This window comes from Natator depressus, chromosome 1 (genome assembly GCF_965152275.1).
Source record: "Natator depressus isolate rNatDep1 chromosome 1, rNatDep2.hap1, whole genome shotgun sequence".
NCBI classification, from domain to species: Eukaryota; Metazoa; Chordata; order Testudines; family Cheloniidae; genus Natator; species Natator depressus.
Genome location: NC_134234.1, coordinates 286,325,821 through 286,349,734, shown reverse-complemented (window position 1 = coordinate 286,349,734; position 23,914 = coordinate 286,325,821). Strand labels below are relative to the sequence as shown.

Below are 23,914 nucleotides of genomic sequence, written 5' to 3'. Positions count from 1 at the left end.
AGAGTGAATACTATAAAACAACATAAAAGTCTAGAAGGAGGTATAGAATATTGAGCAACAAGATGGCCACTCGTGGGAACTACAGAATATAAAACTCTGCATGACCAACCATTTTTGTTCATAAACCTCTCTTTGCCTACAAATGCTGAAAGCTGAGTACATTATAGTAGAGCTTTAGAGGGTGCTAAAGCATTTTACAATCTCCATGCACACTACACCACTGAAATACAGCCACCTCTGTACTCGGGGTGGTGTCCAGCTAGTATGCAGAACAGCATAGGGGAACATTTAGGCAACAGGGATGCAAGGGTTATTTCCTGTTCTTATCAAAAGTATCCTGGGATCTTTAGTGTGTACACAGTACAGATAGGACTCTGAGAACTGACGTGTGTCCGTTGCCTATGAGGCAGTTATTTAACAGTCTCAAGTACAACTCCCTGACCAGCAAACATAGTGGTGAATCGTCATCACATCTCCTGAAGGATTTCCCAGTAAGAATTTTCTGCTTTTGTTTCAGGATATAACATTCTCATCAATGGTGCTATAATGTGTGCATGTTGCCTGGGGCATGTGCCCTGGGTATGTACTTTGTGTGCAGTTCAGGTTGGCAATGGATCTTATAGGTTTATTTTGTTCTGACTTTCAGTCCTCTAGCAAAGAGGAGTATTACTAATTCAAGTGAGGGAAGTACCATATCTAATTTCCTTATGCTATTTCTCTGGGCTTACCTGTTGCTAGCCTTTTGTGCTGGCTGATGTCATTGTATAACACACCCTGGCTGGCTAATTCAGAACATCCACTGGCGATCTATTCTTCTGCTATCTAATATTTTCCTTTTAAAGGAAGCAACATCTATAGAAATTTAATTTAACAATCTGTTCAACCTCTCTCACTTTGTTACATACTAATGAAATTCTGTTGTTGGGCAACTTTAGATCTGGAATTCTTCTGAGATCACTTTAGGCTCTGGATCTAATTTTCATTTCTTAGCTATCAAGAGGAAGAAAAGGTTCTTTGTGCTTTTGGTGCTAAATGCTTTTCTCTTTCCCTCTGTCTAGCCAAAAAGGAAAAGGCACAAATGTGTGCTATGCCTGCGTCATTCATATGAGACCTAAAACATTTCCTGTGGTCTTGGTACTTGCCAAGGTGGTCCTAACACAAAAGGTGTCAGAAACTAGTGTCTAGAGCTGTGTGGGAACCAGCTTTTTTTATTTTTGGGAGTGGGGGGAAAGTTTTGCGATTTCAACATTTCTTCCATTCTGGAACAGAACAAGACCATTTTTAGAAATTTCCTGCAGACCAGAATTCTGAAAAAAAATCTGGTTTGGGTCAAGTGAAACATTTGTTTTTATAATATCAAATTTTAAAAAAGAAATAGAGTAATTTCAAAATGGAATATCAAAAAGTTTTGAAAAGGTAAAAGTGTAATGTTTTGACTTTATAAAACCACTTTTTAAAATTTTTGTTTAGAAATTAATTTTTGTCAAAGGTGACATGTTTCTGCAAAATGTTGCACTTTTGGCAAATCAGCTTTTTACAATGAAAAAGTGTTCCACTGGAAAATTTAGGGCCAGGTCTACCAGTGGCCTTCCTGTGAGTAAAGAAGCAGTTCCCTCTGCAGCTCATTTCCAGGAGTCTCTTAGGGTACGTCCACTGTGCAAAAAAAAACAAAACAAAAAACCCTAACCAACCAAACAAGAAAAGGTGGTAGCAAGTCTCATAGCTCTTAGGGTTGCCAACTTTTGTCATATTTGAAAACCGGACACTCCAAGAGAAGTGCCGGAACCTCCTTTTCCCCTCCAAGGTCCAGCCCCCACATTCACTCTTCTGCCCCTCCCCCAGCCTCCATCACCCACTTGTCTGCAGAGGTGGGACTGGGAGCTGCAGCCACCTGACACAAGTAGGAGGCGGCCTCGGCTGAGTAGGGGCTGGCACATGTGATGACCCGGCAGCTCCCCGCCTGTAGTAACCAGACTTTGGGTGTCTGGTCAGTAGCTCTTTTCGACTGGACTTCCTGGTTGAAAACTGGGCACCTTGCCATCCTACTCATAGCCTGGATGTACAGACTCAGACTTGTGTGGCTCATGCTGTGGTGCTAAAAATAGCAGTGTAAATATTCCTGCTCAGGCTGGAGCCCGGGCTCTCAGACCCACACCTCTTGCTGGGTTTTAGAGCCTGAGCGCCTGCCCACACAGAAATGTCTACACTGCTATTTTTAGTGCCATAGCACAAGCCCGAGTGTGTAGACCCTGGCTCTGAGGCTATGTCTACACTACTGTGGTAAGTCAACCTATGCTATGCAACTCCAGCTACGTACCTTAGGTTGAGCTACCGTGTGGGGGTGGGGAGGGAGCGGTCAGCGTCAGAAACTCTCCCGTCTACTTACCTTACTCTTCTCATCAGGGGTAGAGTACAGTGGTTGACTGGAGAGTGATCTGCTGTCGATTTGGCAGGTCTTCACTAGACCTGCTAGATCGACCGCCAGTGGATCGATCTCAGAGCGTGGATCCTGGCTGTAGTGTAGACATAGCCAGTGACTTGTTGCTGTGGTGGTGGTTTTTTTCCCCAGTGTAGACGTACCCTAAGTAATTCTGCACTGGGACTTCCTGGCTGGTTCAGGTTGCTGAGGAGCTTTGTTCCTTGAACCAGCTGTGCTCCTGCTGCCTGTTTCAGGCTGTTGATGACCCTCCTACTCTCCTGTGCAAGTGTTCCTTTCAACATCCCCCTGGGCTGCCCCCAAGTCCTGCTTCCTCATGTAAGCCCCTGCTCCAGTGTGTCTCTTCCAAATCTCTCAGCGTATGTCTACACTGCAAATAAGAACCCACAGCTGGCCTGTGCCAACTGATTTGGGCTCCCAGGGCTGGGGCTGTTTCACTGGAAGCCTGAAAATCTACATAGCAGTTACATATCCCCTTAGCCCGAGTCAGCTGGCACAGGCCACCCTCTTGGTGTCTAACTGCTGTGTAGGCATACCCTTAGACCCTGGAACCTCTCCTACTTCTACCTCTGCTATTGATACCCCCAGCTTCTGCTCCTTTGCCCCACCTTAATAAATCTCAGCCCCCTACCCCTTCATCAGCACAGCCCTACATAAATCCCATACAAAGCAGAGACTTGTACAGGAGTGTAACATGGGACTTTTGTTGGGTTGTGCAGCTGAGGGGGACTCGTTAGCATGCTCCTCACAGAGCTCCATTCCACCCTCCCCATGAGCCCTGGCCCTTTGCTAACGCCTCAGTCTACCCTGCCCTAAAGTGCACCTTGCACTACTGCCTCAGTAACCATCAGCAATAGGCCTGCTTCCCACTATGAAAAGCTGTGTTGCCCACATGGCTTATGTCCTGCCCAGAGACCTGTTTCCCCAGGACATTTTCCTGGATGTGCTTTAATTTCTAACTAGAATGTGTGCACTTACTTTACCTAATTTGAAGAATAAATTGTTTCTGTTTAATGCAATAATACTGCCTGTTATGTGGCTCAGCACCCTACTTTTTGCCATTGAACATAAAATATATACAGGTCCTAAATTCCCTCTAAGCTACGCTGCTCGGTGGCCGCCTAGCAGGCTATCAAGTGCCACGCACTTCAGGTGTCCCTCTCCTCACTACCATGCTGTTCCTGCCCTCTGCCTTGGAGCTGCTCCCAGGAGCCTCCTGTTTGCTGTGCTGGGGGAGGGGGGTGCTGATATCAAGGTGTCCCCCTGACCCCACCCCTGTACCCCATCTCCACAGAGCAGTGGGGTGGGGGGACGACACGACAGGGTTCAGGGCAGAGGGAGCTTGCTGGCAGCTGTTGCTGTGTCTGAACTTGCCTATCTACTTAAAAGGCCAGTGTACTTAAAGGGGCAATGCGCCTCTCTCTCTCTCACACACACACTCTCGCACCTCCCAACACATACTTGTGTTGTTGTTGTTTCTTAATACTTCTTTCAAAGTGTGTTATTTTAGTTTTTGACTGGTGTATGCATTTCATAACTCTTATTACTCTCTTACGCTTAAATTTAATTCTTTGAGTAGTGAGTTCTAAAATGCCTAACCCGTCCTGGCTGGAGTAATTATCCCTCTGGTAACTTTTAGAAAATATATATTATATGTAGGTTTTTGGTTTCTACTGATGGCGCACATCCACACATTACCTCGATATGGTGCACATAACAAAATTCATTCCGCACATGGATGGAAAAAATTAGAGGGAACTCTGTGCAGGACCCCACATATTCTGAGATTCTATGGCTGTACAATTCATCCTTTCCTGCAAAACTATGTTCCAGAGTCTAATATTTCTTTTTAGTCCTTATCATTATAAAGAAAACCTTAAAAAAGTTAAACAAATGTAACTTATGACCAAGCTGTCTTCATGAGTCTGCAGACTGCCCAAAACAATAGCTCTGAGAAATGCAAATCACTCTATTTATGTCCATGGATTGTTAACTGTGGATCCTAGAGATGACTCTTAAATTTAACATTCCAGTGCTGATCACTTTACCAGAAACATCAGCTTCTGTGCTTATTCCACAGTCTCAAATTGCCTCCATCTCTTGAGGTGCTAAAGCATTAGCTATCCTGTACCCAGCTGTCACAATTTCCAGTTCTCCCTGAAAACATCTGCAGTGCTCTTATGCATTATACAAAAGTTGGCTGACTATCAAAAGCTGAATGCGGATACACAGTAAAATAAATGCTATTTAATAACAAAATAAATAAGAGGCTACAGTGCTTACTGTGTATTTGAATACTTAATTCAATAAAACCCTCCAGAATCTGGTATGTTTTTTCTGCAGAGTCTAGGCCCAATGTGTTGGGGAGTACCCAGGTCGTTAAGCATATGTAAGTTTAGAATTCCTGGATCTCTGCCAAATTTATATCCTTGACCTTTTGGGACTAGCGGTCATGAGCATTATTTTCTTTGACGGTCTGTTAGCTACCATGGTAACACTGAAGTGGTAAATTCCGCTCTATTTTATCTATTCACTTTCAATCTTAGATATCCGTTTGTGGAATTACACTCACGGTTTGACTTCTTACCTTCTGTTCCAGATTCCTCCATCTAAACACATTATTGGGCACTGGTACAAGCTGGTGGTTGACTTCATATTTTTTTTTATGATTATTCATCTGATGTATGTGAATTTTGATATATTTGCTGTGAAACATATAAGTGAGTGTGTCTTAATAAACTGATATATAGTACTTGTTATATGATATATTTATATTAATATTTAAGGTAGCAGACTATTACCAGCATTTGGTTCAAGTACTATTTCTACCTATTGGTTAGTTAGTCAGAAGCAGTGAGGCCTAACACAACTCGATGGCCCGTTTCAGCTCCTCAGTTCATCTTTTGAAAGTGTTGTGTAGGTTTCCTCTGAGGATGAGGACTGAGTGGTCAGACATAGAGGTCAGAGATAGAGTGATCACTTTTTGTTCACCCACAGGTGATGTGGTGTGTTCCTGCTTGAGTTCATTCGAGTTCATGTCTGCACTATGAAATTAAGTCGACTTAAGTTACGTCAACGTACAGCCACTGCAGTAATTAAATCAGTTTTGTGCGTCCACACTAGCTCCTTCTGTCGGCAGTGTGTGTCCTCACCAGGAGCGCTTGCACCAACTGTCATTGTGGGGCTCTTGACTGCTGGAGCCCCCTGCCTGGCTCCGGCTGTCAGCTGGAACAGTCAATGCAGTGTCTACGCTGACACTGCATCAACCTAACTACACCAACCTAAGCGCTATGCCTTTTGTGGAGATGGAGTTATTAAGTCAGTGTAGTGGGTGACTTATATTGGTGGGAGCAACATTGTAGTATAGACTCTTACTGTGTTAGGTTGATGTAAGCTGCCTTAGGTTGACCTAACTCTGTACTGTAGACCAGGCCTGAGTTAGTTTCTGAGACCTGAAGAAGAGCTCTGCATGAGCTTGAAAGCTTGTCTCTCTCACCAACAGAAGTGGGTCCAGTCAAAGATATGACCTTACTTACCTTGTCTCCCAAGGAATGTTCAAGGCATCAGTGGACAGAACCCTGTTGATTTATGTGAAAACCAGAAAAGACGGATTTCCAGTAAAGTCACCATCTTGTCACTGAGTATACAGGGGTGAGGCACAGCTTTGAGGGCTTGAGTTTAGGATTAATGTGAGGGTTAGAGTTATGTATACAGAGTAGAATAGCTCCAACGAGAGATTGAGAGACCCAATCCAGAATAGTCAATAGCCCAGAGGTTAGGGTACCTGTCTTTTTTGTGGGAGACCAGATTTAAGTCCCTGCTCTAAATCAGGCAGTGCCCTGTCCACTAGACTGTTGGCTGTTTATTCTCTCTCTTGTTTTGACCAAACATTCCTTCCTGAACCTGAGAAACCTTGCCAATGAAAAAAATGTTTTGTCAAAAACTCCTGATTTTTTCTGTAGGTGAAATTTGAAGAAACTGTTGACGGAGTAAAACTAAAAATGTCCAACAAACTCTGTTGGGATATTGGGGCTTTAAATGATACTGAAGAATTTAATCTCAGAAAACTGCGTATTCTTCTTTGAGTGCTTGCACATGTCCATTCCAATGTAGGTGAGTGCACAACCTGACCGCACAGTAGGGGAAAAAATTCCAGCAATGGTATACATCGGGTCAGCTCCAGCACCCTCTGGTGCCACACACTTATAGCGCCAGTATAAGGGGCCCTGCTAACCCTGCGTCCCTTCAGTTCCTTCTTACCACATGTGACGTGACGGACGATTGCTGGAACTTCTCTCATTGCTTCAGGCAAACTTCCCAGTAGTTTTCTGCTATTTCTCTTCTTTTCCAGTGTATGCAGTTGTTATAGTAGTGATAGTTAGTCAGTTTTTTTTAGTTATGTATTTGTTGGACTACTTCGCGCTCAGTTAGTGAGGTTGGTCCACTCCCTGGTGCCAGGGCAAGCCTTGGTCACTGGGCTTCAAGCCCTGCGCTTCTTGCAGCAATGCTAGATGCTATTGAGTGACCTGGACTTGCATTGTCTCAAGTTCTTGTGGGACTCTCATAGAAAGGGACCACTGCCAGATCTGCAAGGACTTCAAACCTCACACCAGAAAGGACCAGAAGGTGAGATTGAAGGTCCTTCTCATGGAGGCAGCCCTGAGACTCACTTCAGAGCCACACTCAGACTTGTCACCAAGTACCTCAGCTTTGGTGTGGAGCACTCCCCTCACCGGTCACGAGTCTTGGTGCTGGTCCCCATCTCCAGTGCCTAAGAAGAAACATAGGAAGCAGCCAGAGAAGAGTCGATCCCTGGTGCCAAAGTTAAGCAGGTATGGGGACCGGGTTAAAGTGAAACCTGCGTCAGGCTGCTGTTCCACCCTGGCACTGCAACAATCAGTACTGGCAGCTCCAGGACCTATGCAGGCCCCACTGACTCCAGCGTTAGAGACACCACCCTCAGGCAGACAACACACCAATCAGTTCACAGTGCTGTTGAGATCAGGTCTAGGTGTAGTAGGAGTGGGGTCTCCACTGAGAGGTCTAACAGGGTTGCAATTCAATGCTGCCTGGGCCATGCTGGGGCTATGAGAATCACCTGTGCCTGGTCCTGCTTGATTTTCATCAGATCCTTGTGTATCATCAGGATGGGGGAAAGGTGTAATACAGGTGATCTATCCATGATAGCAGGAAGATGTCCTTAAGAGACCCCGGGCTTTGGCCTTGCAGGGAACAGAACTGGTGGCATTTCCTGTTATCACAGGTAGCAAAACAGGTCTATAAGGGGAGTTTCCCCACTGTTGGAAAATGCCCCTTGCAATGTCCAGCTGAAGGGACCATTTGTGGTGAGAGGAGAAAGACCTGCTGACGTGATCCGCCAGCTGGTTCTGCGCTCTCAGAAGGTACGACATCTGGAGATGGATTGAATGCATTATGCAGAACTCCCACAGCTGGACTGCTTCCTGGCGTAGGGGGGAGGAGTGAGTTCCACTCTTCCTGTTGGTGTAGAACATGGCAGTTGTGTTCTCCATGAGAACCAAAATGACTTTGTTCGTAACGTGGGGCCAGGAATGCTTTACAGGCTAAATGGACCACACCAAGCTCCCTGACATTGATATGAAGAGAGAGCTCTTCTGGGGACCATAGTCCTTGAGTCTTGAGGGACCCCAAGTGGGTTCCCCAACCCAGCACTGATACATCCGAGACCAGAGACAATGATGGTTGAGGCTGCGAAAAGGGCACTCCTTCACCACAGACCAAGTCAGTGAAGCAAGGACTTGAGCAGGCACGGTGAGCACTGAATCCAGAAGATGCCAGGTAGGTGAATACACTGTGACACAGCCTCCTGTGTCACGCTACATAAGTGCATGATGCCATGTGGCCCAGAAGACTCAGACATTTTCGAGCTGTTGGGACCAGGTGGATCTGGAGGGACCTTACCAAGACCATGATTGCCCGAAGCTGGTTTTCCAGGAGCAAGGCTCTTGCCTGAATGGAGTCAAGGACTGCACCAATTAACTATCTTCTGCATCGGGACAAGAATGGATTTCTGTGTGTTTTATCAGTAGGCCTAGGGCCTGGAAGGTCAATTGGATGAGATGGATGTTGGATTCCACCTGAGCTTTGGACCGGCCAGTCATCAAGGTACAGGAAGACATGCACTCCCCATTTCCTGAGAAAAGCCACCACTACTGTTATACATTTGGTGAAAACCCGTGGAGTAGCCAACATGCCAAACAGAAGCCCCGCAGACTGGTAATATACCTGGTTCATAATGAATCTTAGAAGCCTTCTGTGGCTTTGGAAAATTGATATGTGGAAGTATGCTCCTTTAAATCAAGGGCGGCATACCAAGTAGGTCGAGATGTGTTGCACATGTCCATTCCAAAACCCACCCTCCTTCCCCTCTTATCGGAGTCAGCTGGTAAGAAGAAACGGAAGGGGTGCAGGGTCAGCAAGGCCTTTTATATCAGTGCTATGAGCATGTGGCGGTGCTGGAGCCGAACCAATGGATACCTCTAGGGAAAAAAATTCCAGCAACTGTGCTTAGGGCGCGCACACACCTACATTGGAATGGACACGTGCAACACATCTCAAAGAACAACAGTTACAGAAAGGTTAGTAACTGTTTTTCTATAAATTGCTTGCTTGAGTTATTCTGTGAAAGAGAGATTTCCTGGATCCTGAAGATCAAATGGAGGGAACAGCTGTTGGGGTAATTAACACTAGTAATTACTAATTTATGGAGAGGCAGGAAGTGCTAGCAGCTACTGAACTGCAGCTTTGCAAGATAGATTTGACTTTAAAAACAAGGTGATGTAAAACTGTCTATCAAATTTAGTCCACTCAGATCTGTTTCTTTTTATAATGTGTACTAAAGAAGCTCTGGAGAGGATGAAAAATGTGGCAACTAGATTTTAAAATATTATGGTCACTGTAGTTGCATTATGACTCTGAGATTGGTCATTTTAACTGAGTCTGCTGTGGACTTGCAGAGTTGAGTGTGTATGCCTGAATAACTGCTTGCCACGGGTTGCACTCACAACTTGGTAGGAATGTGAAGGCTGCATTTAGTTTGAGTATACATTTTACTGAATACTTATTTACAAACAAAAATCCATACAAGCACATTATTTTATTTATTTGTATCTTTCTTTGTGCGAGGCTGGAAACTGCATGTTGTGTTTGCCAGAAATCAAAACCTGTAGCTGATGAGCTTTGTTCCCTCTCTATGATGATTAAAGTAGGATTCTGTGAGCACTCTGATTATATATTGGATTCCACAGGCAGATGTAAATGGTATATCTTGTTGAGGCTAAAGCTTTTTCTCTGTCCCTTTAAAAAAATCTGTCATCAGCTTTCAGCAAAGTACAGTAGCTTTTAGTAAAATTGCAGTATTGACTCTGTGTCTTTTTGACTGTCAAATATCTCATCTCCATCTCTCCCTTTTCTGGAAGCAAGAAGAGTTGAATTATCTGCAAGTCCTCCATTTTGCTGTAGCAGTTGTTCTAGGTCGCTGGTGATAAGGGACATCCTTTCTTATAGAGAAACCTGATAGGAGTGTTTAACGGTACTTAGCACTTTATATACTACTGTACATGTTCAAAGTGATGTACTGACAACCCTAGTGGGTTGAATATAGTAGAAACCTGTAGCTGATTAGCTTTTGAGCAACCATAAATTTAACAACTATTTAATTTTCAACATTTGGATTTCAGAATAGTCACATCAGTACATTTGCCTTATAAAAGGAGAACATAAATCTCAAAGTCTTGTTTCATTTGCCCAGGAATTAGTTAGAATAAAAAGAGTAATCATAATAACCTATTATCCTATGCTATTCTTATACATAGACCAAGAATCTCTCTATTGGTCCAACTTGCTTTTGTTTCCAGTTGTTAAATATATTTATTGCTCTGATAGTTTCCACTAGGCATTAGTACATATTTGTTGTTAGCCACAGTGTAAAAATCTAATTCTTCTTCACATTAGAAATGTACCGGGTTAATCTAAAATAGATCTTCTTTAGCAAGATAATGAGTTGACATTTAAATGTAAAGCAGTCTATTCCTGTTAATTCAGGTACTCCAAATTTCATATTTAGGGCCACACAAAATCCTGTATCAGATCAATGCTGAATAATTGCTGGCTGTATTTTACAGAAGAGAATAGCTGTCAATATGTTATACAAATCCAATCTAATCCTGCAGAATTTGACTGCTGAACTGTAAAATTAATATAATGGAGGAGTACATGTTTGATTATTTGAAGTGGCAGTTTCCCTTTTTAAAAAGGATCAGGGAAACTTTCTCATATTTTCATTTCTGATTATGTGAAGTATATAATCCATTAGATTACTATCCTGCAAAATCAGATAAAGGGTGAATCAGTGTATCCTCTGGTATCATGACCTTTTTAAACTAAAAATGAGTGAACAAATTATTTTACTGCATAGTAATCTAGAGGCAAGCTATTAAATTTTTATTCTGACATCCTATTAAATTGTGGAATCTGACCCAAGAGTGAGAGAGATGCATTATATACAGTCAGAAGCAATTGAGAGAAACAGAAATGAATAGCAGGGATGGAGAGGTGAAGAGATTGCATTGGAATTTCTTTCAGTTACCAATCCAAAAGACTAAGAAAGCCACCCACCAAGAACCACCACCACTCTAACATGTATAAATGCATTTGCCCTGTAATGTTGTAAAACTCATTTGTAATCTAACGTTCCATGTTCCACCTGTGACTATATTGTAAATATTTCAGTGGAAGTTCTCAGTGCAGCTCTGGGGTCATTACTTTGACATTTTCAAGAGAGTCACCCTAAAGCAAACCAGAGTGACTTTGAGTCAGACTGTAAGTTTGTTGTCTTTATTTCTCCCTCCACCTTCCCCCCCTCTCCCCCTGCAACAGCCAATAATGTGTCTGTTTCCTTTGAAGCTGGGGCTTTCAGCAGAACCCAGATGTAAGATCTTCCCCACGCTGGCAAAGAATCAAGTTAAAACAGTTTATTGTAACCCAGTTTAACGTAGTGCATCCCACCCAACATGGATGGGACTACCCTGTTTTTGGCCCCGTCCACACTGACTAGCGAAATTGTTGGGGGATGGTTAGGTTGTGCTCCCTAGAACCAACCATGGACCTCCCACCTCGCAAAGGTGGGGGTGGGTGCTCAGCTTTTTCCATAGCAGTCACTTGCTCTTCCAAACACTACAGAATGTGCTTTGTAGGTCTGTGGCCCATATGGGGATGGGGTCAGTGACTAGGTAGGCTGAGAAGAGTTGGGGCTATATTAGCTTTTCCACTGAACCCCCTCTGCAGTTGGATTTCTCCTTTCAGGGAGTCCTGGTGGCAGCCATAGACAGAGGAGTTCCCCTGGGACCAGGGTGCCTGGAGCTTTGGGCTAGCATAGAGGTACAGGGCCTCCATGCTGATCCCTCCCCACCCCCGCAAGATTTCTCTTGGGGATCCCTGTGGCTTGTAGGTGGGTCCTGCAACCTGTTCCACTGGGATGCACCCCTCTTCTATCTGGAATGATAGGTAAGTAAAAAACTGCACCAAAGGACTCTTGCAGAATTTTCCTTACTGCTCCATCCCTTCCACTGGTTTACTGCGGAAAGGGATGATCTGGCCCCACGTTTAGAAACTGGGTTCTCTCGGGCAGGAATTGTCTCTTGATTGTAAAAAGAAAAGGAGGACTTGTGGCACCTTAGAGACTAACAAATTTATTTGAGCATAAGCTTTCGTGAGCTACAGCTCACTTCATCGGATGCATTCAGTGGAAAATACAGTGGGGAGATTTACATACACAGAGAACATGAAATAATGGGTGTTACCATACACACTGTAATGCGAATGATCAGGTAAGGTGAGCTATTACCAGCAGGAGAGCGGGTTGGGGGGGGGACCTTTTGTAGTGATAATCAAGGTGGGCTATTTCCAACAGTTGACAAGATCTGTCTGAGGAACAGTGGGGGGTGAGGGGGTGCGGAATAAACACGGGGAAATAGTTTTACTTTGTGTAATGACCCATCCACTCCCATTCTTTATTCAAGCCTAAGTTAATTGTATCCAATTTGTAACACCCCCCCCCCCCCGCTGTTCCTCAGCCGTTCTTGTCAACTGCTGGAAATGGGCCATCTTGATTATCACTACAAAAGGTATTTCCCCCCCTTGCTCTCCTGCTGGTAATAGCTCACCTTACCTGATCACTCTCCTTACAGTGTGTATGGTAACACCCATTGTTTCATGTTCTCTGTGTATATAAATCTCCCCACTGTATTTTCCACTGAATGCATCCGATGAAGTGAGCTGTAGCTCACGAAAGCTTATGCTCAAATAAATTTGTTAGTCTCTAAGGTGCCTTTTCTTTTTGCGGATACAGACTAACACGGCTGCCACTCTGAAACCTCTCTTGATTGTGTGTCTGATGGTGCCTAGCCTAATTTGGTGCTGATCTTTGATTGGTGCCCCTGGAGCTACTGCAATACAAATAGTAAATAACATATGAAAACGTGCATGTTAAACAAGTTCCTTAACTTGTTTCCCAGCCCAGTGCAAAGGTGTCCTAATGTTTCTATAGCTATGACTGTTACTTTTTAATCAGAAGTCTAAAAAGTACGGATGGCTGCCTTTTGAAGTTGTGTTCTCTGTGGAGAGATCTTGTAATACGCTTTGGGGGACATGATTTGATTTTGCTTTCATTTGTCATGTTTGGGGATTAAAGCCTCACTGTTTCTGCTATAGTAGTCCAGACTAATTAAGTTAGCTGTAAAATTCAATGTCTACACCAGCTGCCAAGCAAATAATCAAATTCAAGGAATAGAAGAAGAGCTCTGTTTTAGAGCTGAGGGGTCTATAACACATCATGTGACTATCATCCCAGTGCAAATATCTTTTTATATTTAATTACAAATTGGAACTGTCAAAATGGTGGTTCTTTGTGGGTTTTTTTGCACATGTGCTGCTCCTTGTTCTGTTAATGTGATTTATTTTCAATAAAGACTGTATGACATTAGTTACAGTAGTGTTCTGTGACCTGAACATTGGTCAAAACACCTCATTTGTCAAGACAAAGGGATGTTTCTTAATATTCATGCTCATGATTTTGAGGAAAAATCATATTGCATACATGGCTTCTTTCAGGATTTCTTCTCTTTAATGATCCCACAGGAAAAAATATTTCCATTTTGCAGCCCAGCATCTCCCACAGTTCTTGACATCTAGGCTGCTCTCCTCTGTTTGCAGCTCACAGAGGCAGATCAGAGTTTTGGAGCCACGTGCTCTGGCCATGCACCCTCAGCTCCTGCTTGTTTCCAGTTTCTCTGCGTTTATGGCAATGTGCGGATGGTGCTTTTTACAGCTCCCACCTTTGCATCTGCTGATGATCGACTTTTTTTGTCAAAATTTGGGGCAGTGGTGAGCAGTGATTTCCCTCAGCCCCTCTTCCCCTGGCACAGTTTTTTTAGCCAGGGGTTGGAACCCCCAAACCCTCAGTTGCAATGCCTCCCTGCTGGCTTCTCTTCACCATCCAGGTATGGCAGCATAGCCTAAAAAGCACCAAATGAAATCCAAATGATGCTCCATCATGAGACTGCCCTACCAGACTCAGCGCACACAGTGAGTTGTGTCCAGCCTGCACCCAGCCTTCTGTCCCTAATTCTGTTAGGTCCAAGGGTTATGAGGCGGACAGGCAAATGGGATCCCCTATCTAGCAGAGCAGCATGACTCTGACATGGTAAATGTGGACCAGGTGTCTCTGGGAAGAGCAGGGAGAGTCACCAAACATGAGGAGGGATCCCACTCAGCTGACTCGGGGGTAAGCCCAAATGGGCTTCTGGAGCAGACTTGCAGGGTCACAATTCCATCCCCCACAAGTCTTAACATGTGTCCCAAGCACCCTGGAAAGAGAAGCAGGGCTCATAAGCATCCTCCACTCCTTCCAAATTTGTCCAGGAAGACTGTACAAACACATAGTGAGAGACAGCATCTGCCCTGAGGGGATTACATCTAAATAGTCAAGACAAACAGAATGTGGGAAAGAAAACACTGAAGAATTACTGGATGAAATTCTATGGTCCACGTTATGCAGGTCAAACTAGAGAATAATGGTAGTCCTTAAAATCTATGAACCCCTTAAAAATCTATGAACATTTAATTACTGGGCACTGGCTAAAAGCACATCGTCGTTCACAACCATGGTCATGTTGTTTGATTGACTCAGGACGTGGTGCCCTTCAGCCTGGGCTGGAACTTTCGAAGCACCAGCTTGATTGCTCTTAGTTCTAAGGAAGTTTATGCTGTGGGTCCTTTCCTCTAAGTTCCAGATGTCTTGAGCTGTTTGGTTCTCCTGAAGTGTGCTCCTCAGCCCCCTAGGGTGGCATCAGTTGTGACAATCAGGGGATCAGGAAGGCATATGGGCATGCCCTTGTGGACACTGCACTGAACTAACCACCTGTGCAAGAACTCTCACTTGATCTCTCACACATTCCAAGAAGTGGTCCCATACCTTTAAGAGGAAGTCTTGAAGGCACCTGATGTGTGAATGAGCCCATGGAGTGATACCTATGCACAGTACTAGGAGGTTGAAGTCTCAGCGCCAGCAGTTCCAAATCAATGCAAGGAGGTTTTGAATCTTCTGGAACCTCTCTAGAGATGGATATATCCTTGCTATTAAGATGCCTGTGTTCACTTCCAAGTGAGTTATTTCGGTGGATGGAATCAGGGAGCTTTTTTTGATGATGATAATAAAGCCATCCACCTGCAGGAGATTCAAGGTCAGGGATATAGCTCTGCATGCCCTTGCTGGGGATGGAGCTCTGATTTAGACGTCACCATGGAAGGGGTACAGGAAGATCTCCTGTGACCTGAGTCTGACTATGATTACCACTACCGTCTTTATAAAGACCTGGGGAGGTCGAAGGACAAGCCAAATGGGAGTGTCTGATATTGATAATGCTACCATAGGCAAACCTTAGGAATCTGAGATGGCAAGGTCTGATCAGGATGTGGAGGTATGTATCCACCAGATCCACTGAAGTCAGAAAATACCCCTGGGGCAGGAATGGCACTGTAGAGATTAGGGTCTCCATCCAGAATTTCATTTTCTTCATCTGCTTGTTGAGCTTTTTGAGATCTAGAGTGGCTCAGATTTCCCCCTGAATGTTTCTGAACAATAAAGAAAATGGAGTAGAACCCTGAGAATCTTTCTTCTGAGGGAACACTCTATTACTCTGATATCCAGCAGGTGAGAAATGTCATTCTGGATTAGACTATTCTTTATGGGGTCATTTGGGATGGGGGACTATGAAAAACAGATGGGGTGGAGCCTGTAACACTAGGGATTATTCCTAAATCGCTATCACCCTGAGCCACTGATCCAAAGTCGAAGCAAACAACCCACCCATTCCTTCAGGAAATGGGAAATTCTGCTCCCAAACTTCCGCTCTGTGTAAAGACCTATGCAGTCTTTGTAATAAAGTGGCTTTGGGGGTGGCAGGGTTCCTTTGGGACTCCTCTCCTGAGCCATGGTACCATGGCTTTCCACTGGAGATCCTGCTGTCTCTTTGCTGGTATTTCTGCAAGGATGAAGGCTGAAAGAAATGCCTTTGTCTGAAAGCCAGCCTGTATGCTCTCTTAAAGGGCTGGTGTGGTGTTGGGAAGGACTGTTTAGATATTGCAGCATTGTCCTCCACTATCTCGTCTAGTTTCTCTCCGAAAAGCAGGACTTCTGTGAATTTAGCAGAGCACAACACCTGCTTGGAGTGCCAGTCCACCTTCCAGGGATGGAGTCATAGGTGGTGCCTCGTCACTGAGCCAGAGCCCATGCCTTTAGCTGAGAATCTCATGTCCATTGAGGCATCTGCAATAAACACTGTTGCTAGGGGAACTTTCTTTAAAATAGAGCCAAAATTAGCATGATCCCTATTCTTGAGGGCTCTGAGATCTTCCAGCAAGGAGAGTGACAACCTCACAAAGCAAGTAGCTGCTCGGGACACCCCGACAGAGGCTGAGGAAGCCTCAGAGTGTTCTTTGAGAGTGGCCTCAGTTTTTCTCTGAGGGGTTCTTTGGACAGAACTTCCCTTCTGAGGGGATAACTATATCTTTAACCAGGAAAGTACATCAACATCAGCCTTCGGTATCTCAGTATTAGGGACTTTTAGTTCCTGAATCCTATAGAACCTAAGATAATTTCTGTTCATGTGCTTGCCCTGGTCTGGCTTATCCCACTCATCCCTGAAGGAGGACTATAGGGGAATTGTGGCTTCCAGGAGAAGATTTGGAATTTGCTCAGAAGCTTACTCCTGGGATTTTGTTCAGGTTGAATCTGAATAGTAGATAAAACTTTATTGTACATGGCCTCGAATTTCTCAGAGTATAGAAAAAAACAACAAACTGAGTCTTTCTCTGGTCCTGATCAGAGTTAGAGCCCAACAATTCACTACCCTCCGTGGAAGAGGAAATGGAGTCAGGACTCATACCTCCTAGATCTTCTATGCTTTTTCTTCCCCCTTTTCACTTTCTTTTATTTTTTTAGCTCACTTAAAGAGTGGATGATCTCCATTATGGCTTTCGTGAGGCCTTTTGTGGCTAGCCTTGCTGAGGGCCTGAAGTCCTCTTGCAAGATCTTCTGAGCCCTCACCTGCTGGGTCCCATTCCTAGCACAATGAGGTCCTGATCTTGGTTGGGGCTTTTAGATGCTACTATAATATTAATAATAGGAATTGTATTCTTCCCTACCGTGTAAGTGAATGCAAGCCCAATACCTGTTTGGACAGATTTCTAAAAGATGTACAATCTCTGAGTAAAATTATATGAATCTACCAATTTCCTTGGTTCCAATGGTTAATTGCCCCCTCATTAAAAAGTTCCATCTTATTTCCAATCTGAATTTTTCTAACTTCAACTTCCAGACACTAGATCTTGCTATGCCTTTGGCTACTAGATTTAAGAACTCCTAATATCAGATGTTTTCTCTGTGTACATATTTTTAGGTGTTTTCATCAGATGTTTAAATGTGTGAGAGATTCTAAGTGCTAGTTTTCTAACCCAGAACTTGCCAAATAAAGATTAAGAGGTACATTTTTCTGAGTAGTTTCACCACCAGTGGGATCCAAAAGCATGGATAGGCAAGTCTCCCTCTCCTCCAAAGTTTTGTTACTTATCCCCTCGCTGGGATGCTGCAGTGTGTGGAAAGCAGCAAAATATGAGAAACACAGGAAATCTGTAGCTTGGTGTGGAGCAGGCCAGCAGATTATATGCTCTATTGCAGAAGTTTACCAGGTTCAAAGTGTCTGCAGCCACAAGGTTCCTGATTAAGGCTAAGATTTAGTCACGGGTATTTTTGATAAAAGTCATGGACAGGTCACAGGCAATAAATAAAATAAAAAATAAAAATAAAAATTCCCAGTCCCTGACCTGTCCATGACTTTTACCAAAAATACCCCTGACTAAATCTGTACTTCTGCGACCCTGCTGCTCCAGGGGCCCCCAGCTCTGAGGGGGCCCTGCTCCAGTGCTGGGAGTTGACTGCCCCCACCACTGCTCATGGGGACCGGATGGCCTCTGGGCATCCCTAGAGCCACTGCTCTAGCCACACCGGGACCACTGCTGCTCGGGCAGTCTCCAGGGTGCCCCCAGGACCACTGCTCGGGCTCTCTCAGGAGCCAGCTATACCGGCTGCTGCTCAGGCGGTTCCCAGAACCAGCTGCCCAGAGATGCCCGAGCAGTGGCCAGTGTGGCTGGCCCCGGGGGACCACCCAAGGCTGTTGCTCAGGCACCCCCTGGGTGGCCCAGGAGTCAGCCGCACCAGCTGTTGTGGAAGTAGCGGAGGTCATGGAAAGTCACAGAATCTGTGACTTCTGTGACCTCTGTGAGAGAATCGCAGCCTTAATCCTGATAGGTGAACAGTAAAGAGCAGGCCTCACTGGGAAGTAAGAAGCTTTGCCTGGTGCATGGGAAGGGACCAGTACCATCCACTCCTGTAGAATCTAATCTTCATTTAAAATAAATTTTATATGCTTGGCGAGAGGCTTAACTGAATCTCTATAATGCATTTTGTTTACGGATCCACCAAGTCATCAAACCCGTTAAGGATGACTATTCTTCCTCTTAGCTGTCTGCTGCCTAGGACTAAAGACTGCTGTTGTATTTCTCTGGGGAACAAGGAAGAGAAGTGGGCTGGCAGACATTAGTGGAATGGCTTCCCCATCCTTAGAAGTGGCCAAGTCCTGAGCCACAGAATATATGTCCTGTTTCTGGTTCCAATCTTCATGGAGGCCAACTGCCCGCAGTTGTTAGTGACAGACCCAGAGAATAAATATGAGTTAAAATGACATTGTCTGAGTTAGTTGGCAAAACAATTGACTAGCCTAGAAAAATTAAATATTGATACTTTTAGGGGATGCAGTTTGGAATTGTTTGAAAAATTAGTGTTACATAAATATGTTTTCAGTTTTATAGGGTGACTAATTCCCCCTACAGATTAACTAGGCTATCCGCCCAAGCCAGGTCCCATAAATTTTGGCCAAGGATGCCCTACTAAAACTAAATGGTCTTTACCTACTTTGGAAGGATGAAAGACTGACCTGATGTGATTTGAACCTGTGGTTCTAGGGATAGTAGGAGGAAAGGAAGCAAGAGGGAGGGTTTTTACAGTTATTTCTATTTTTAAACACCTTTGAGACACTCCTAGTGGTACCATCTCTGTGGTACCTGAATTCCCAACTAGAGTGATAAATTTCAGACTTGATGGTTTGACCACTAAATCATCTCCTCCAGCTGACACTGAAATAAAAAGCAACTCTGAATCATCCATTATATCAGTAGTCAAGGGTCACCTTTTAAAAAGAACTGCCAACGCATAGATTTAATTACCTGCTTAATGATTAAGCTTGCAGCACAGATGTAGCATTTTTTTAAATACAAAACCAAACAATTTTAAAATAACATGATGAAAAATCACTTCTCTGAAATTTTAATAGTAACACCTAAAATGACTACACTGAAAATTTAGAAAAATATCCATTGTTTTAGTTTGTTTGCTTTGACAGCATTTTATGTATAATTGGCTTCACTTTTTAACTACATTGTGGTACGCAGTGGTGTTGTAGCTGTGTTGGGCCTGGGATATTTACTCCTGGGGGAATTCTGCAGCACTGCGCTTGCCCAGAATTCATGTCTCCCACAGATTTCTTTGCTTCCATGCAGAAAAATGACTTCTGACGGGGAAGCAAAGGGAAGCTGCAAGAGTGGTCATGCGCCTCTCCCCAGAAGCACAGGCAGATTGGTTCGGGCAGCCAGTAGAGACCTAAATCACCACCCCGAGGGGCGGGGTGGGGGAGAGGGAGGAAGAAATGTGCAGTTGTGAGAGAGAGAGAAACTGTGTCCCTCTCGTTTGCTATTGCAGCACGTTTGGCATGGAGGAGCAGGGCTTCAGGGTGTTTCTGAAGAGGTAGGCATGGGACAGGCACTGTCCCTTCAGGCAGAGCAGAATATAGCAGTCTGCCTGCTTAGTGAATTGTTCCCATTTTCTTTGTGAATTCCCCCAGGAGTATAAAACGTGTAAAAGTTTTAAGGCTCCTTTACATTGCCAGAGTGGTGTAAAGGACAGTATGGCCTTATAAATGCTTATGGTGCTTTAGTGATTAGAACTGGTCTAAATTTTTGGACTGAAATAATTTCGTATCAGAATGTGCTCCATGAACTGTTTGCTGTTTACCTTTCTGGAGATGGTCAGTAGCCAATATAAATCCAGCCCTCACTTGCTCTTCAGTTGCCTATAATTAAGGCTATGTTTTAGTCATGGGTATTTTTAGTAAAAGTCACAGACAGGTCACGGGCAGTAAACAAAAATTCACAGCACGTGACCTGTCCATGACTTTTACTAAAAATACCTGTGACTAAAACTTGGAGGGGGGCTACCTGGGGGTGTTGCAGGAGGGCGGCCTGGGTGCTGGAGTGGGGGGTGGGCAGTGATGTGCGTCCCAGGACCCTCGCTGGTGCTGCGGGAGAGGGCGGGGGGGGAGGGTTGATGGGGCTGGCAGACTCCCTATCTAGCTCTGCGCCTCCCCTCCCACCCCAGCAGCAACAGAATTTGGGTGTGGGAGGGGGCAGGGGGTTGGGGTACAGGATGGAGTGAGGTGGGCTCTGGGCGGTGCTTACTGGGGGGCTCCTCAGCAGCAGCGACATCCCCCTTGCTCAGCTGCTAGGCGGAGGCACTGCCTCCACCCAGAGTACTGGCTTCACAGCTCCCATTGGCAAACTCGCAGCCTTACCTATAATGTTGAGTACTAACTAGAAATAGATGGTCAAACCTAATTATATTACTGTTAGGCAAGGGGCGTTGGGGATTTCCTCCAATGCTCCCCACTCCCATTCTCCATCCATTGTATCATAATTTAAATAAATTACTGAAATAATTGAAACCAGAGGGATTTTATTGTGTTATTTTGACAAATAAAATATGCACAATTTTATAATATTGTAGAATATGTGCAGAATTTTTATGTTTTTGGCACAGAATTCCCCCAGGAGTAGATATTAGAGAAACAAGTGGGTGAGGTAATATCTTTTATTGGACCACCTTCTGTTGCTGAGGGAAACTAGATTTTGAGTTTACACAGAGCTCTTCTTCAGGTCTGGGAAGAACTGAAGAAGACCTCTATGTATGCTCACAAGCTTGTCCTCTCTCACCAACAGAAGAGCCAATACAAGATATTACTTCGCCCACTTTGTGTGTTTAACTGTAGTCAGTTTGCCTGTTGTTTGTATGTCTTTCACAAAGAAACAAGGGAGATAAAAATGTATTTTAAAAAATAGCAAACTTCAGGTTTTAAACAACAAAAATTGGCAGGTGCAATCAGAAGCAGGTGTTAGTAGCTGGAACAACTTGTAACTCAGTTTTTGAGATTGACTCAATTAAACTGACATAAATCCGTTAACCTTTCACTGAGTAATAAAACAGCAAGAATTGTAAAAACTACCCTTGTTTGAAGTGCTTTTCCCCTAACCATTAAATCAAAATCTAGTTTGAAGTGAAATTCTGTGGAGTTATTCCTTATTTGTGTAACAAGCCCGCTTAAAATGTTGTTGGAAATAGCTAAATTTTCAAATTTAAATTTTAATGACTTTTACTGGGTAGAGTTCAGTTTTTGAATTTAGCATATGGTGTATCACTATAGTAGTAAACTTTGTTCCAATTCAGATACATGGAGGTTGCTATTATAAAAATGATCTTCTCCCTGAAACAAAATATCTGTGTTAAACATAGAAAGGCAAAGAAATGGAGCTGAACCTTTTCAAACTGACATTCTGGGCACTCTCCCTATCTCCAGGGTTGGACTGCAGTAGTTGGTGTCAGACTGTCCTAGTGAAAGGAGTAAGCTGTAGCATCCTTCTTCCTTTCATTGCTTCAGGGTATTGCAGCACATATGGGCCTCTTTCTCAGGAGGGCTGTCAGCAGTGGGTGATGATACAGTACATACCATATGTGTTTCTATGCATTTAGGTTGGAATTTAATGCTGAGAGTGATTTTAAAACACATTCAAATCTGGGCCTGTAAGGGTGTAACTGCTATTAATCGTTTGCAGAAATATCAGTCTTGACCATTGTTGAAAAATAATAGGCATATAGGTTCTTAGACATGTCATTATAGCTTGTGCTGGCTTATCTGTTTACAAAGCAGAGTCGGCAGCAGCTGCTTTCCTGCATTATTAAAGAGCTGTATACGTAGCACAGGGAATGTACCCAAGTGTTTAGTGGTGCTGCTCCTCCCAACCCTTCCTGTGTTGCTGTGACCAAATCTTTGATAGATGCTGCAATCCAGTTACTCTTGAGATTCACTTTATTTTTAAACCAAGCTGCTGCTTCCTTCAGATTGCTGCCTGCTTGCTCCCAGGTGGTGCTGGAGGAGGCGGAGGGAACTCTGCTGGGTTTTCAGTCAGTGATGCTGGGAGGGATTGTGGGCGGGCTCCGCTTCCCCCCTTCTCTTCGGCACCTCGACTTTGCTGTCTCTGCACTGCAGATGTCCTCCAGCAAAGAGAGCTTCTGCAACATACTCCAGCGCCCTACGCCCTGTCTCCTTGTAGTGCCTCGCAGACCGGCCCGCCTGCTGCCCTAATGCTTGTTTGGGAGAGATCTCGGCCTCAAAGGAAAGCCTTGCAAAGCTGTAAATAAAGCAGAACGCCAGCTGAATTTGCCTCACGGAGGGAGCTGGGCTGCACCTGCCGGGGAGAGGCCGCTGCTGGCACAGCGTGGATGGTTGGTCTCAGCCCCGTGGGCACCCATGAGACAAGACAAGCTGACGGGCTCCCTGAGACGTGGGGGAAGATGTTTAAAGAGGCAAAACACAGGCGGCGGCGTGGGCACCATCCTGAGCAATGTGTTAAAGAAGAGGAGCTGTATTTCCAGGACGGCTCCTCGCCTGCTCTGCACCTTGGAGCCAGGTAGCGTGTGCGTGGGCCAGGGGCGGGCGAAGGACCTCCCCGGGCTCTGCTCCGCTGGCCCGGCCGGGCTGGGCTTGGGTTTGAAAGTGGCGCCGCTTCCCTAATGCTCTGAGCCAGGCTTACCCCGGCCGGGGGCGCGGCGTGGGGGGCGGCGGAGAGGAGCGCGGGCGGCTGCTGCCCGTCACGGACACGCGCTTCTCCCGGGCCCGGAGCAGGACGGAGATGAAATCCCCGGGTAGGCACCGCTCGCGGGGCGAGGGGCCGGGGGCGCCTCGGGCGTGTCTCTCAAGGACGTGCCCACGGCAAATGGCCGCTCGCTCTCAGCCACGGCCGCTCCAGCGCCACGCTGCGGGGCTGTGCTGGGAGAGGCGGCGCGGCCCCCTGCCGTGATGCAGCGATTGCGCTCGGCATCGGCATTAAAAAACCCTCCTCGTGCCGCTGGCGTCGGGCTGCCGAGAGGCGACTGTCCCGTCCCCGCGCTCGCTGTGGAGCCCCCCAGCGCGCGGCTGCCCGCCCTGCCGCCGCCTCGGTCCGGCCGGCCTGGTACCCGCCCGCGAATCGCCGTGTCCTGCGGGGGCCGCTCTGCGGGGCGGCAGGGCGGGCGGCCGTGAGGCCAGGCCGGGTCCTGGCCGCACGGTCTGGGCTTTGCCGCTGAGCTGAGAGTCAGCGTCTCTGGGAGGAACGGCTGAGGGCACTTGGCCATCCCTCCGTGACAGGCCCTGTCGGGCAACCCGCTAAGACAGGGAGAAACGCCGCGTATGGATGTGGCTCTCTGAGGTGCCCTTGGAGCCGTTGGGCCCCGGCAGCTGGGGTGGTACCTGAGGACCGGCCTCACCCCTGGGGGGCAATGGCAGGACCCACTGGCCAATGAGCCCTCCCAGAAGGGCAGATGGCCACGCCTCTCTCGCGAGGGGATGGGTGGAAGCAGCCCCCCCGTCCGCCCGCCCGCCCCCCCTGCAATGTTGTGCAGTCTATGGGGAGGCCTGCCACAATGAGCCATGCCACCCGCAGTTGGGCTTGCTCGTTTCC

The 23,914-nt window shown here is 45.6% G+C and overlaps 1 protein-coding gene across 6 annotated transcripts in view; it reads left to right on the top strand.

The window, feature by feature from the left end:
- The window catches only part of TBC1D30 (TBC1 domain family member 30), an 85,145-nt gene that overhangs the window by 19,846 nt on the left and 41,385 nt on the right, over positions 1-23,914 (top strand). Inside the window, exon 1 of one of the 6 annotated variants that reach the window (XM_074942115.1) lies at positions 471-491. The exons of 2 other annotated variants lie outside the window; for them this stretch is intronic. Coding sequence is in view for 3 of the 4 variants with exons in the window: in XM_074942111.1 (XP_074798212.1) it covers positions 22,726-22,885 (160 nt within the window). In the remaining variant the exon portion in view is untranslated. Of the gene's footprint in view, positions 1-470; positions 492-22,395; positions 22,886-23,065; positions 23,121-23,914 lie in introns of those variants that run through there. 3 more of the 6 variants (XM_074942111.1, XM_074942113.1, XM_074942114.1) reach the window with 3 other exon arrangements.